Source organism: Lycorma delicatula, chromosome 12, assembly GCF_047948215.1.
Source record: "Lycorma delicatula isolate Av1 chromosome 12, ASM4794821v1, whole genome shotgun sequence".
Classification (NCBI taxonomy): Eukaryota; Metazoa; Arthropoda; class Insecta; order Hemiptera; family Fulgoridae; genus Lycorma; species Lycorma delicatula.
Genome location: NC_134466.1, coordinates 1698537 through 1713436, shown reverse-complemented (window position 1 = coordinate 1713436; position 14900 = coordinate 1698537). Strand labels below are relative to the sequence as shown.

General features: G+C 30.4%; 2 protein-coding genes across 3 annotated transcripts in view; one reads left to right on the top strand and one right to left on the bottom strand.

The window, feature by feature from the left end:
- LOC142332962 (uncharacterized) overlaps window positions 1-14900 on the bottom strand; it is a 386939-nt gene that overhangs the window by 214769 nt on the left and 157270 nt on the right. The gene's annotated exons all lie outside the window — the stretch shown is intronic.
- The window catches only part of LOC142332985 (sorting nexin-30-like), a 46227-nt gene that overhangs the window by 14202 nt on the left and 17125 nt on the right, over window positions 1-14900 (top strand). For both annotated transcript variants that reach the window (XM_075379747.1, XM_075379746.1), the window contains exons 3-4: window positions 3794-3904; window positions 12928-13092. In XM_075379747.1, the coding sequence (XP_075235862.1) occupies window positions 3794-3904; window positions 12928-13092 (276 nt within the window). The remainder of the gene's footprint in view (window positions 1-3793; window positions 3905-12927; window positions 13093-14900) is intronic.

Below are 14900 nucleotides of genomic sequence, written 5' to 3'. Positions count from 1 at the left end.
CACCTTTGGGTCACTTCAAATGGATTGACCCATAAAATAGTAGCCTGGGTGGCTAGGGACTCATTTGGGTTGTTTTCCACCAGAGTAGGCGCATTTGGCCATTGTGTTCAGTTCTTGTTTGGTATGTTCGTGGGTTATTTTATAAGTAATTTTGGATGCTTTGGTGTGGTAAATCTAATATAAGTCATAACTTACTTATAAGTAATGCAATAATTGTGATGTGAACAAGTATTGAGGGTATGAGATTAATATTTTGTTATAGTTCAATTTGTAAATTTTTATTAGCTAAGTTTTTTTTTTGATTTAGTTTAGGTGAGTTTGAAAAATATCTTTTTTTTAGTTAATGGGTTTCAATACTGATTGAAATATCTTTCAAGGCATTTGCATCAGTGCCATCCTGAAAGAGGCCATACTGATGACTGAAATATGTAATCAGGTATTGAGAGTCTAGAAGATGACCTCCAGTAAAACCCATCAAGGGTAGGAATGGTGGATGGTGTGGTGACTGGGATCATCACAAGGTGAGTATCTTCCCCTGTGGGGTCAGGATGGTTATGGGCCAAGAGATGCACATATGAAGCTAACCTGAAAAATAAGGTAGTGTGGAAGTTTAATAAATTTAATTGGCCATTTCAATTGATCTACATGGCAGTTACTTTTAAGCTGGTATTACTTTCCATGTGACTTAATTAATGAAGTTAAAAGAAAGTGCATATTAAAGGCTGGTGTTTTGGATCTCTGTAATCAAGGCTTATAGGGAGGTTACAGTTTCTGAATTTGTAAAAAATATGCGATGAAGTGTATTTTCTCAAAGTGTAAAACTTTTTAAACATTTTTTATATTTATTACAACCCTTCATCATATAGATATGTGAAAAAAGGAAAAATAGAAAATCTGTTATTTTAACGATAAATACAAGAAAAAAATAATTGTTACTGTAATGTTGTTTAATTGGTTTACCATTTTATGAACCTTATAATAGTAATACCTTAATAGTAATACACATCTCAATAATTTATTCATAATTGACTAAATGTTTTTATTCAAATTGCTGGTAATCACTTTTTTATTTTTTTTTTAAATAATTTTTTATTTAGTGAGGTTTTACTTTATTTATGTTAAATATTGCAACTTCAACATTATTATTACAGTATTTTTTCCCAAAGATGTAATCTTTTTGTAGAGCACAGTTGTCATAATTTGACCATTTCAGATATATTCCATTTTCAGAACTCGCCATGCTCTTCAGCACGTCAAAATTGAAACTTCAACATTTTTTTTATTTAATTTTACATTGATCTATTCTATTTTTCATCTCAAAGATTCAATCCTCGTCAAACTTTACATTTTTCATATGCTATAAAATTTGTCTCAAAAATAAAATTTGGCATTTGTAAATGGATTTATCCTATTCTTTCAAGCACTAAATAAATAGAAATCAAATCATTAAGGTATTTTAATTTATTTCTTTAACATATATTATGTATATTAATTAATGTATGTAAATAAGTATTCATGAGTCTTGTCTGTTATAGAATTCATTTGATGGTTAAAATTGGATTAGAAATTCAAATTTCAAAACACAATAATAATTGTAACAAAACACACCTTATATTTTAATGAAATGTTAATTAGAATTAATGAGATGCGTGTGTAAAATGTAGTCTCTTTGTATTGTTCTGGGAATAGTTTTACGTTTAATAATATTTTATTCTATTGCTTAGTTTTACAAAGTACTAGATCAGAAATTTTTAACTTCTGTAACTATTGTGTTCTGTTTCTTTACAACTTGATGGATCAGCAGCACAAAGAATATCTTAATGAGAACAATCCTGGAAATTGAAGTATTTTAAAATGCTCCTGACAGCCAAACCGTGATTAGTGAACTGGATATTGAAAAATTAATGATGTTGTCTGCAGTTTCACTGTGTCTTTAGTATATATATATTTGAATATTTAACAGGTGGTCTGATGTGAGACACAAGTTACTCATTAAAATAGTAGTCATTTACAAAAACAGTAGAAATAATCATGACAGGCTTATGGAATAAAGTGAGATTCTGTAGTTCTGAAATTTGATGTTAGCATGTTTTTTCACTATTGTACATTAAGCCCTTGAAAATATTAGCCCTATAATATAGGGAAAATATTAATATTATAGCCCTATTTGTGCTAAGCCCTTGAAAATGTGACTGATATTCAGCCCTACAAATGTTACCTTAACTTTTTTCATCACAGGGCCTTGATGACAAGGGCAGCTTAACTTAACAGTGGAGTTTATTGATACTCTTTTGTAGTGTGGTAGGTCATCCTTTAAATTCAGAGAATGGTTGGTTCCAACTTGACTCATTTCTGAGTAAATTCCGTCTAAAGATTTTTGAGTAGTTTAAATAACTTTTTTGTACTGCTGAAGTCACAACAGTTTCAGCAGTTGAATGGTGAGTGTTCTAGTCTCATAATCAAGAGGTCTTGGGATCGAGTTAAGTGTTAATTTATTTTAAGTTTAATTTTTGTCATACACATATACCAACACAGATGATTTTTTTTTTATGATGTATAATTTATAATAATAATATTTATATTAATCTAGAAAAACTATGTGACTTTAATTGCTGATTACTATTGTATTTAAATATAATAATTATTAACCTAAAAATGGTGTTGAGGAGTTCATATGGGGGTAAGTACAGTTTAATAGTCAGAACAGAGGGTGAGATGCAGAAAGAGAAGTGACTTTCATTGGTAGAAGGGAATGCATTAATAAATTATTTTCATATTATAATTAATACGTCTATAGTATGAACTATAATTGTGAATTTATATATTTGTTTTGTGCAAATTTATGTTGTAAATCTGTATTTAATATTCGACAGTGTTGTGTATAATAATTGCCATTTGTGGGTAATAAAGGATATAATTACAGCAATGTCTACTAAGATTCAGTTATTTGAAATTGTTTACATAATTGAGTATCGATTTGTCTACAGTGAAATGCATCAGACTTTTATAAAATAAATTAATTGAACTTTTAGTTCAGTATTAATGATTAAAAGATTGAAATAGTCCCTGTTTTGGTAAGTAAAAACACAAGATTATGTTCTATTGAGAATATTAATTATATCTGTCAAGTTTTAGTTGAATTTCACTCCTATTTTGAGATATCAATTACTTTTTGAAAAATATATAAAAAGTTGACAGGTGTAATGTGAAGTTTTATTTTCCAGACAAATGTTTACAGAAGGAACATTTTTGCTTATCTTAATGGTTTAATCACTTTCAAATTATGCCATTTATTTGCATCGCATAATTTAGTTTAATTATTTTAAATTATGTGTATCATAATAAAAGAATTCATTTTTTTTTGGTAATTCATTTTTTTTATCTTCAGAAGCAAAGAAAGTTATCCTGATAACTTTTTGGTTTATTATACTTCTTCATTATGTGTAAGTTTTTTTTGTATAACATCTGATAATAGCATACAGCCTCTGAACCAGTTGATGTTCACACATCAATGTGCATACACACATTGCATATCACATCAAAATTCATATATGTGTAGCATGCACAAACACACACACACAGACAGAAATTATTTTTAAACAGAAATTTTCATTTCCTGCTTGTATGTATGTATGTATGTTGTATGCCCACTAACATGACTTGACAACATTTTTTTATCTAATTTATTCTATTTCAATTTTATTTGTCATATTTGGTTTATATATATATATATATATATATATATATATATATATATATATATACTTATTTATTTTGTGTTAATATGTTTCAGACAACAAGAGAAGAATATTCAGAGAGGGAGTATTCTGTTCGTAGACGATATAGTGATTTTCTTTGGTTGCGACAGAAGTTGGTTGAAGCCTATCCTACTCACATAGTTCCAGTATGAATATTTTTAATTAAGAAAAACATAAGATAATTTCTTAAATAATTAGTGTACTTTGTCCTCATATTATTTTTAGTTAACATTTTAATTACCATATTTATTTATAACACTTTTTATATCAGCTATTATATTTATTTTATGTGTATAAGGCATTTATTACACAAATGTAACATTTAATTATTGGAAATTAAAAAAAAAAATGTTCTGAATTTCATAATCTGCTCTGCATGCAATACATTTCTAAGTTAAATGCAAAATTAAATTTAGTAGTGTCTTGTTTAGCATGATAGTTGTATGATCTATAAGCAATTTATCCTGAACCGTATGAATTATTTTCACATCTTTGATCGGAACTGCTTTTAATATTCATCCTTAAGCAAATCTAGACTTACAGGAAGAGGCATAGATGTTGAATTGAGCAATCTTTGAGGCCAGGCTATTGCTTATCTGAGCCTACTCAATACTACCTGGTGAGATAAAGGTAAGAGGAAAGTGTTGTGATATGACGTTTTATGAGAAAATAAATTCTTTGTTCATATATTGCTACAGTTGTACAGTAAGATGGCTCTTTCTTCTGTTAGAAAAAAAGAAAGGAATATATATTATAAAAGAACTCAAAAGCAGAGTCTTCATTTATCGTAAAGGAATTGTTTTGGTTATTCCTGCATACTGTGCACTATTTCATATGGACCTTCCTTTTGAATTCTTTTCCTATTATATACTTAATTTACTTTATACTGATGAAAAGTGTGTGGATTAGCAACTAATTCCATTAGCTCTTCCTCGCCAGTAAAGTTATCCCTCTAATTAGTTTTCAATTTCGTAAGGAGTTGTAAATCACTTTGATCAAGTTCTGTGATCATGGCTGATGAATTCATTAGCATGAGTCAGATAATTAATCAAGTTTGTTCATTATAAATGTTGTTGCATTAATTTTTTGTACCATTGTCGTATACTATTGTTTCATCCATAACATTACTGTAAACTTCTTAATTTTGTGAAAATCCCAAACTCACACATTTTTGTCCAAAAAGTTTGTTGTCAAAAATTAATAATTGATCCCACTTCATATTCTGTGAGAATTTCCATTTTATAAAATACCATTGAAACAAGACAAAAGCTTATAAAATGATGAGAATTTTGAAATAAGACAGACGTAGAGATTGGGCGACCTTAGATTGGCTAGGATCATTGAAGGTACTGATGCATTAATGGTTCATACTTTCTGTATGAAATCATACCATTTCAGCATAAATTTGTGTCAGTTTTCTTTGTCAGTTAAAGTTAGAGGATCTGTAAATTTTATGTCGTATATTGCTGATATTTCTGAAAAATCTTCCACTTTCTAATTTGAGGAACACTCAATACTTAATTAGCATGTTTTATTGATAATTTGAACTGTGCGTGTATTATCATACTATTTTGATTGTCTCATCTGCGACCTGAAATCTAGCCTGTTCTGGAATCTGTGTTCTGAAAAGCCAGTTAGAAAAAATGATCTTGTCTTACTACAGCACTTATCAGCTGGAGTGCAGTTTTTCTTTGTAATATCCTGAATTTCAATGAATCGTTAACAATCAATTACAATAAAGAAACCACAGAAATAACACTGAACATTATCACATTTGTGTTATAATTATAATTAAGGCAGTTCATAGATGGTACGTTATTATTTTTTTAAACATATTAAAATCATTTTTTTTTTTTTTAAGTTATTTCTGTTCTCATAGGGCCATAAATAAGCTTGCAATTACAATTTATTCTTCTGAAGTTGCTTTGTTTTCTTTCTTCCCAGTATTTTCTCATTCTAAGTGCATGTGCTTTCTTCTTTTATTCATGTTATTCATGCAATTTTAAATTCAGATGTTTTCTGTTCAACCTGTTCATTCTTTATTCCTTTTATCGATAAAATTTTGTTATTTTATCGATTCAATTTTGTTATTTTACTTTTCCATGTGTCAACTTCTTGAAACTGGTTTGTTGTCATTTTATGTTTTTTCAAAGTATCGTCCACTAGCTTCTTAGCTAACCTATCTTTAATCATTCTTTAAATGGTCAACTGTATTCAACAACAACAGTTGAAGGTTGCTGGTACTCCACCAGAAATGTTTTGGTTTTTTATTTTCAGGAATTATTTCTTTCTCTTCTATCAGCATGTTCTTAATGTCTTCCTGATCACTTCTTTTAATGTTATTGATTCTTGCTTCAAATCTTGCTTTTATCCTTGGATTTTTTAGATTAGTTATCTTTATCTTTGTTATTATCTTTTTTCTTTTCTTTCTGGTTTTGATCTCATTTTGATTTGTGTCAAGTAGTGGTCCAAATTTTTTGCATTTCTCCTCTGTTTTCATAATTCATTACCACATGATCTTATTTGAAACTTTTCTATGTTCGTATGTTCTTGTTTGGATATTCCCAAGTTTTTTTGCTAACTAGGTTTCTTTTGATATTTTATTGTTCTTATACTTAGTTTATTTGTTTCAGAGAACTTGGTTGACCTTTTTCATTTCAGTTTGACTTTGTGTTTGGTGTGAATTTCCCTGTACTGTTTAAGGATTAAAGTTGCCAAGTATCAACTTAACATTTTCTTTGTGTATTTTATCCTCTATTTTCTCAGTATTTTTTTTTTTAGATTGTCCTGTTTTATTGGTGCATGCACTAATGTAAATTTTTTTATTTTTGTTCTGGAAGTTAGTTGATATTCTGATCGCTTTGGATTTAATATTTATTACTTTATTCAATAAGGTTTTATGTATCAAGAAAGCTGTTCCAAACATGACACTCTTTGTTCCTTCTATTATCTTTGATCCTTTTCCTTTGATTATTCTGTATTCCCCAGATTATCCCGTCTCTTCATCTTTATATCTTGTCTCTTCCACTAATAAAATTGTAATCTTCTTTACTTTTATCAAATTAGTTTCTGAATTTTGCCCACTTTTATTAGAATTGATATTTAAATTTCCTACATTAAATGGCTGTTTTTTCCTTTTTTTTATTTTATTTGTTCTTATTTTTCTTTCAAGATTTCAAAGATCCTCAGACTGATCTTTAGCTCATTGGTGCTAAATCCCTGGATGTGGATGTTCAGCTTCATTAATCTTTTCCATCATGAGGATTAATTTTGTCCATTGTGCTTTCCATATTGCCTGCCTGTTATTACCTGGTATTTCCAGAGGTAATATGAGTTAATATACTTTTACATCAACCTAACCAAGCAAGAACATGGAGACAAAGTGCCTTTTTCAACCTGATCTGTCACATCTTTTAAAAGTCTGCTTGAAGTAGATGCTGCTAATAACATTTACGATAACTCCTATTTTTATTTATAGAGTATTTATTTTCCATCGTAATGCTATATAATGCGACAATATTCACATTATTATACAGCCTTAACGGTTCACAGCACCACCATCAGTCATCTTAAATCAATATAAACTTTGATAATTCCTAAAACTATGCTCAACCATGGTTGAATAAAGAATGAATTTTAAATTATGCATTCCCATGTGTCATTTTTGCTATTATTTATTTCTACAATTTCATTACAAATATGTAAATATGTTATTCTGTAATTACTTTTTAATTAAATACTTATTTATTATACAAATTATTATTTCAAGAGCTCCGTTGTAGTTCAGAGATTCTTTTTTAGAAAGCTCAATTTGTTTTCCCAGTGCAAAAATTGCAGTTATTCAATTGATTTTATATTGTATTCAATAAAATTATATCATACTGTATAGTGTAAGAAGAAAGAATAATGTATATAAAAAAAAATGTTTATAAATAAAATATCCATAAAATACTTATAAAACTTATGGACTAATTTAACAATTGTAAAAAAAGGAAACACAAAACAAGTTATCAGTTACTAAACTTTCTGTTAAAAAATTAGTAATCATTTACAAAAAAATTTGTAATGTTTTACTATGTGAGACACGGTGATATGTAAACTATTGTTACAATGAATCAGATTGGGTAATAAGATGTTTTTAATAGTGTATTACAGAAAGTTTCAGTTGTTTAACCGTCTTCAGTAATTGCTACTGTTCTCACATTGGTGTCAACTGATGTTATTGTTGCTGGTTTTTTTAATTGGTAGACAAATATTTAGAATGTAATAAAAAAAGCTTTTAGCATTGATGTAGTGACTATTCATTTATTATTTCGCTTGTTGTGCATTTTTGTTAGTTTTTATACTTTAAATGTTTATGTATACTAATATACAGTCTTTTTTTGTGTGTAGAGAATATCAGGGATATTGTTAATGTTGATGAAGTATGATTTATGTCTATGAGATTATAGACAAATGTAGACTATATCACTGTGATTGATTTTAATTGCTTATTGTATATTTATTTGAAGCTGAGACTGTTTGTATTCCCACTCAGTTAGTGTGATATATCACGTAAATGGGTATAGACACCAGTATGTAATGAGACAGTGGGAACTTGGTTCTAAATTTTTTTAATAAATTCTGCTTAGGGCTGTAAAAACAAAATTGGAAATTACATAAGTAAATATGACTTTTAACACTAGAATTTTATTTCACCATGCACATTATATGAAGTTCATGTATGTTTCCTGCTAATCTGAAGAAAATACTTACCAGAGTGTTATTATTTTTTCATATACTACTGCTTTTGTTTTTTCTTAACTAATGTTTTCGCAAAGATCTCTGCTTCATCAGAACTTTTTTGTATGCGTTTTACGTATACCGTTTCAGTCAGCAATATAAAATGAAGTGGTTTCATTTTATAAATGTGCTAACTGCTAAGAATAACATATAATTTTTCTTAAAAAAAAATATATCTGTCTCAGTCAAACCAATCATCAGTGTTGGGGAAAGTTAACAAAAAATAAAATGACAGCTCATATTTGCCAAAAGAAATTGGATTTTAATAAGAGAAAAAACAATTCAGCCTTTTCTTAAATCACAACCTTAAAAAAATTAAATGAAAGTATGAAATAAATATAACTTAATTCTATACAGAATTTATACAAGAAATATCAGCATATCAGTTATAATAATACATTACAAATACGTAAAAATACATATTTCAAATAATCAATTTGAAATCTACAATTGAAGCAGCCTGAAAAAACAAAGGAACTTAAAACACCTTTTTTACAATCATATACTTAAACGAAATTAAAATGAAATTACGAGACAAATTTAACTTAAGTCTATACAGAATGTATGCAAATAATATCGGCTGAAACAACATATCAATTCTAATAACAAGCGACAAATACATAAATATACATGTTTCAAATAAAAGTTTTGAGAATCTACAATTAAACAAAGCCTGAAAAACAAAGGAATATAAAACACCTTTTTTACAATTATTGCATTGAAAAATAAGTGACTAAAAACAGTTTAAATAACTAAAATACATTATTATTCAAACTACAGGATGGAATACAAAAACAATAAATATTACAAGAACAAATTACAATATTAATACAGAGAAGTCCACAATTACGACTTCACTTCAGGAGATATAATTTTTAGATTAATATAAGAAGAGTAATGGGAATTCAGTACATGAATAAATAAGAATTAATCTCGGCGATTAACAAATAACATTAGATTAAATGATACAGTTAATTACATAAACATTTCAAGTAAAGGTAATTTACTCTCAGTAACTGACGTTTGAACATAAACTATTGATGAACAACCAGAATATTATTAATAATAGTTAGCAATAATAATATATGAAATATCTCACAAATATGTTTTATAATTCTGAAGTAGTGTTTAAATTACAAGTAGATTTGATAATAACGATAGTTGGCATTAATAGCACATAAAATATGTTGTACATGAAAAAATAATAACATAACCTTTAACTAAGCCACCTTGTGTTACTATAGTTGAATGAAGAAATGGTTGCATAAGCTAATGTTGAATTTCAAATTCATAGAGTACAATAAATTGAGTATTTCACTGAATTTACTAATAACATAACTGTTAAATATAAATAATAATGAATAATTTGAACTTGCCTTTATCACACATAAATATTAGCAAAAGATGAACTCGTGAATGAAAGTGCACATGAATACATACAGTTAATCCTAGGCGTAGTCTGCAATGGCGAATCAAGAATACAGAGGTGAAACGTGGTTGAGAAGTTGAACAAGTCTCAGATTTGTAGTAATGAATTTGGAGAAATTCTGCATCGATTAAATTGTAGTAAGCAGCTGGAGCAGATTCGGAGTCGATGGAATTGGCTGGTTTGTAGTGATTGGCACACATTTAACAGAGACGTAATATACTGAAGTGGAAGATTAACTTAACAAAGAAACGAGGCTAGACGAAACATATGGAATGGAATGGAATGCAAAGTTGGCAGGAGTCTATTACTCCCTACTTTATTGCAGAACCTGGACAGAGTCCCTTGCTGCTGGATCTTTCTAATCGGGCTTGTTTTTAAAAGGGTTATTTTTTTTTATTAATCTCGGATCTAATTTTTCAAGTTTTGTCTATTATTATTTTAGTGAATTTAAGACGGATTTAATTGCATTCCAATCCGTTGTTAAACCAGCGTTATCGAACCCATTTCATGGGCCGACCGCGGAAGGCTAGGCTTATAAAGCCTGTCCTCCCGACGTAATTCCCCTTCAGACCGTCCACTGAAGTCCTTTCGGTGCTAACTCTTTAATAGGCTAGCAGGAATACGCCACAACGGGGCACTAGCTATAAGGAGGGAGCAATGCGTCCCCTTTTCCGGAGGAGTCGCAATTGCTGGGTTATTTTATCTTACTGTAAGTTTAACTTACAGATGGTGATACCTATTCGCGATCGCGGTTTTGGGGCGGCGATTTTCTGGAAAGAAGTAAACAGTAATTATTCTCTCCACGTAATTATTAACCTTCAGACACGCGTGTGTCTGAGAAGGGGTTGGGGGGACCGCGTGGCCGCAGTGAAGAAACCATTTGTTTTTGTGGTGGCTGTTGGCATCTGCAACAAAAGAAGCAGAACACACACACGAGAAAAAAAAAAAAAAAAAAAAAAAAAAAAAAAAAAAAAAAAAAAAAAAAAAAATTTAATTTTTACTTTCCTTTCGACTGGCAGGATGAGACGGCACGACGCGTCGTTCCACATCCACGTTTCTCCCGTTTCTGAAACAAGAGAAACAGAACAAAACACACGCGAGAAAAAAAAAATTTTTTAGACCGCGTTTTTGTTTTGTGCGCGACTTACCGTATTTGAAGTCTTCAAACTATATAACTCGCGAAAAAAAACTATTCACTCGCGACCCCGGAAACGCGTCTGACGCACTATTCCGTTTATGGCTCATGCGATATGGAGGCCCCTAAGCCTGGTTTGTCGATTTTCGGCTACCGCACCGCACCATCACGGTGGTTCGTCCAGTACGGCGTGAGGCCGCTTCCTTACAACTGTCGGAGTTGGGTCCTCTCTGCAGATGTCCCGAAGATGACTGTGTTCGGACACAGCCGCTCTCCCGAACAGTCTGCGCGCCTGCGCCACCCCCACCTCGGACACGGATTGAAATCTCGCATCAGATCGGAGAGTGGCGTTCCTGACGAACCACGAAGCTCCAAAGATCGTCCGCAACGCGATGTTTTGGACGGCCTCGATCTTCTTTTGAAGCGAGGAGCTCAACATTGCCCCCCATGCCGGGTAAGCATATGTTAGAATCGGCAGTACGTACAGCCGAAAAATGAGAAGCTTAGTTGCCAGTGGGTATGGGCTGGCACTGTTCAGCACTGGGTATAGTGAGGCTCTGGCGGCCTTAGCCCTCCGGGTCGCATAATTTACATGTTCGCCGAAGGTAAGCCGCCTGTCCAACACCAACGAAACATAGAAATCTGCAAAATTCACAAAAGCTGACGAGAAGAGCAAGAGAGAATGACCACGAAGTTTATGAGTATGAATATGATGAAAGTATTTGACACAAAGTATGAGAGAGAAAAGTCATAGTTGACTGCACATGGTGAATGTCTGATCTCCTCTGCCGATAAAATGGCGTAAATGAAAAGAGGGGTAAACCAAACCTAGGCAGTGGACAGGAGAGAGTGTGTGTAAAAGACAAGAGATGTGTGCATGTATTAGTAAGGAACGAAAGAAAAAGGGTGTGTGTGAAGGCAGCAATAAATAATGTGAGATATGAAACATACGGTCACTAATTAAGATGACAGAACCGCCCGTCTGACTGACGCCAGGACTTGAGAGCGGACATAATAAACCAAACAAAGATAATCAAACAGATACACATATGACAAGCCCAATATGAAACAGAATAATAAATTTACCAAGCCTGTAGCAACAGCAAGACCCAACCCTAACTTTAAATTCATTGGAAATAATGCAACTTTACGCAATGGCGTAAACAATGTTTCTTTAATGTGAACAGAATACTTTGGTTTATAAGAAAGGGCCTGCTATGCTTCGATTGTTATTATTAATGTACTACCACCATTTAAAAGATCTTCCCACTAATTTATTCTAAATTAGATTAAAAGATTCTGTATTTTTTTTTTTTACAGAAACTATGTTATCCTTGTCAGTGAATTTTTCGGTAGTACAAATTAAAGAAATTAAAAAACCCAGAATTTTCTGTACCTCTTTTTAATGTTTGCAGGAATATGTGCTGAAATTATTTTCATTAATACTGAAACTTGACTTATTTTATCTCACCTGCCGTTCTGACAAATACTGGGACAGTTAACATATCTTATCCATGGAGTAGCATATCTACTCATTCCTGATGTAATCTGTATAATGTAGTATGTATTGTTAAGAAAAAAAGATTTTTAAATTAAGAATTTACTATCTTTGTTTGGACTTAACATATTTGGATTACATTGTAATTCTTTGCCAAGTTGTTCTCTTATCTTCAAAATTTTAATTACGTTACCTTTATGTATGCTGTCCTGACTGTTTTAAGCCTCTAAAAACAAAATTAACTTGATGCTGATTTTTTTGGTTAATATTAATGGATATTTACAGTTTTACTGATTGAACTATTTATTATTTTTTTTTTTTACAGCCATTGCCAGCCAAACATACATTACTAGCCCAATTGGATCGGTATTCAAGAGATTTTGTTATTTGTCGTATGGCAATGTTACATCGTTATTTAAATCGTGTTACTAGTCATCCTATACTGAGTTGTAACACAAATCTTAAAACATTTCTCACAGCTAAATCAACTGTAAGTCATCTATATGTACATATTTATGTGTATTTTGTTTTTTTTTGTAAAATTTTTTATGTGATTTTAATAATAATGCATATCCTTTCTAACATAAACCCTTTTGTTAAAATGTTTCAGTAATGCAATCAAAATATTAATTTTACTATACTGAGTGGTCCAAAAGTCACTTTTTTCTATTACTTACAAGGAAGTTATACACAATATGTGTTTTTTTATTATTACATGTTCAATACACGTCAAAGGAAATGGTCAAAATGTCATTCTTCTGCCCTTATTTATTCAAGGTAGCATTTAACCACTGCATTAAACATTTTTACCAAAAAATCAATCGATCAAAGGCTTGAGGTGGTTCAGGTCATCTAAATTTGAGAAAAATGCCATTTCAAGATGTATACCTGTTATACTTTTATTGAAGATATGATGTCCCACTACTTATTTTTTTTGGTCCTATACCAAATATAAATTCCAGGTTCATTATGTTCTATAATTATGCGAGGATTTTCATTAGACTGATAAACACAATTACGACCATTTATTTACACCATTCTGTTTGAAACTTCATCAAATTGTATCACCGAGCTAGAGAAATGAGGATCTGCTTCACAGTCAATTATAATTTCCTCATAAAATTTCAGACTTTTGCGTAAATCACCTTCATGATATAGTCTTGGCCAGTTACAGTTAAACTTCATTCTGGGCCTACCTGATTGTCGATCATCTCCATCTCTAATGTTTTCAAATTTTCTGTTCAGCTTATGAAATTGTTGACAAGTTCGTAATAGAGAATTAGGAATTCTCTCGTGCAATTATTCACGGATACCACCTGCAGTATACTTATTATTTTTCCATCAACACTGAAAATTAAAACTCTTTCTTGTTTTATACACTTAAATGATATCTTTCTCAATAAGGTGTGAAAATAAATTTAACAATAGTTTTATCAGCTGATTGTTAACAACTACAAACAAAATTTTCACACTGTTACAGAATTAAATCTGCATCCAGAGGAAATTGACTTTTAATTCACAGTGTAGCTAATATGTGATATGATAAAGCAATATTGACTCAATAACTTAAATTAATTATATTTTTATCCATTAGATTAGGTAAAAATTATCCTTATCAAATTTGATGAAATAAGGAGTGTCACTGCTAAACTTTCACTTTAGATTTAAAAATAAAAGAAGGGATTATAAGGAAATTCACTAATAGCAACAATAACTATGAGTTTCTTCTGGTCATTCAGTAGGTGAATTAAGTAAAATCTGATAAATTGACTTAAAATTTAAGGCATTGGTACCCTTAAGAAGAACCAATCCTTTTTCACAGATAGTAATACCTGGAGATACTTTTTGACTGTTATACTGAAATTTTAATATTTTCATTCACGTAGGTGTGATTATCAGTATAAAATTGTGAAGGGATTATCCAGTTTTTTGTTACAGAGAAATTTCTATTAATTAGATCTTCGCTGTTGATATGTTTTACTGCTTATTTTTATTTCTCTGTGTTTTATTTTTGTATTTTAATTCATGAATTTGTTTTTATTTTCCTTATTTCTGATTTAAATTGTAGTTGAATTATAGAAATGCTCATCTTGTTTTAGAATATTTTCTTGTAAACAGGTCTTTGTATTTATCTTTGCTAATTTGTTTAAATTAACATTCAACATAGCTCATTCTTTATATTTAAAATCTGAGAAGAAAATATTGAACAATTGGGGGTTTAAGATAAGTGTGTTCTCACAAAGTAGGGAAAAAACCAGTATATTCTTGGAATAGTTATTTTTCAAAGATGAAGTTTTC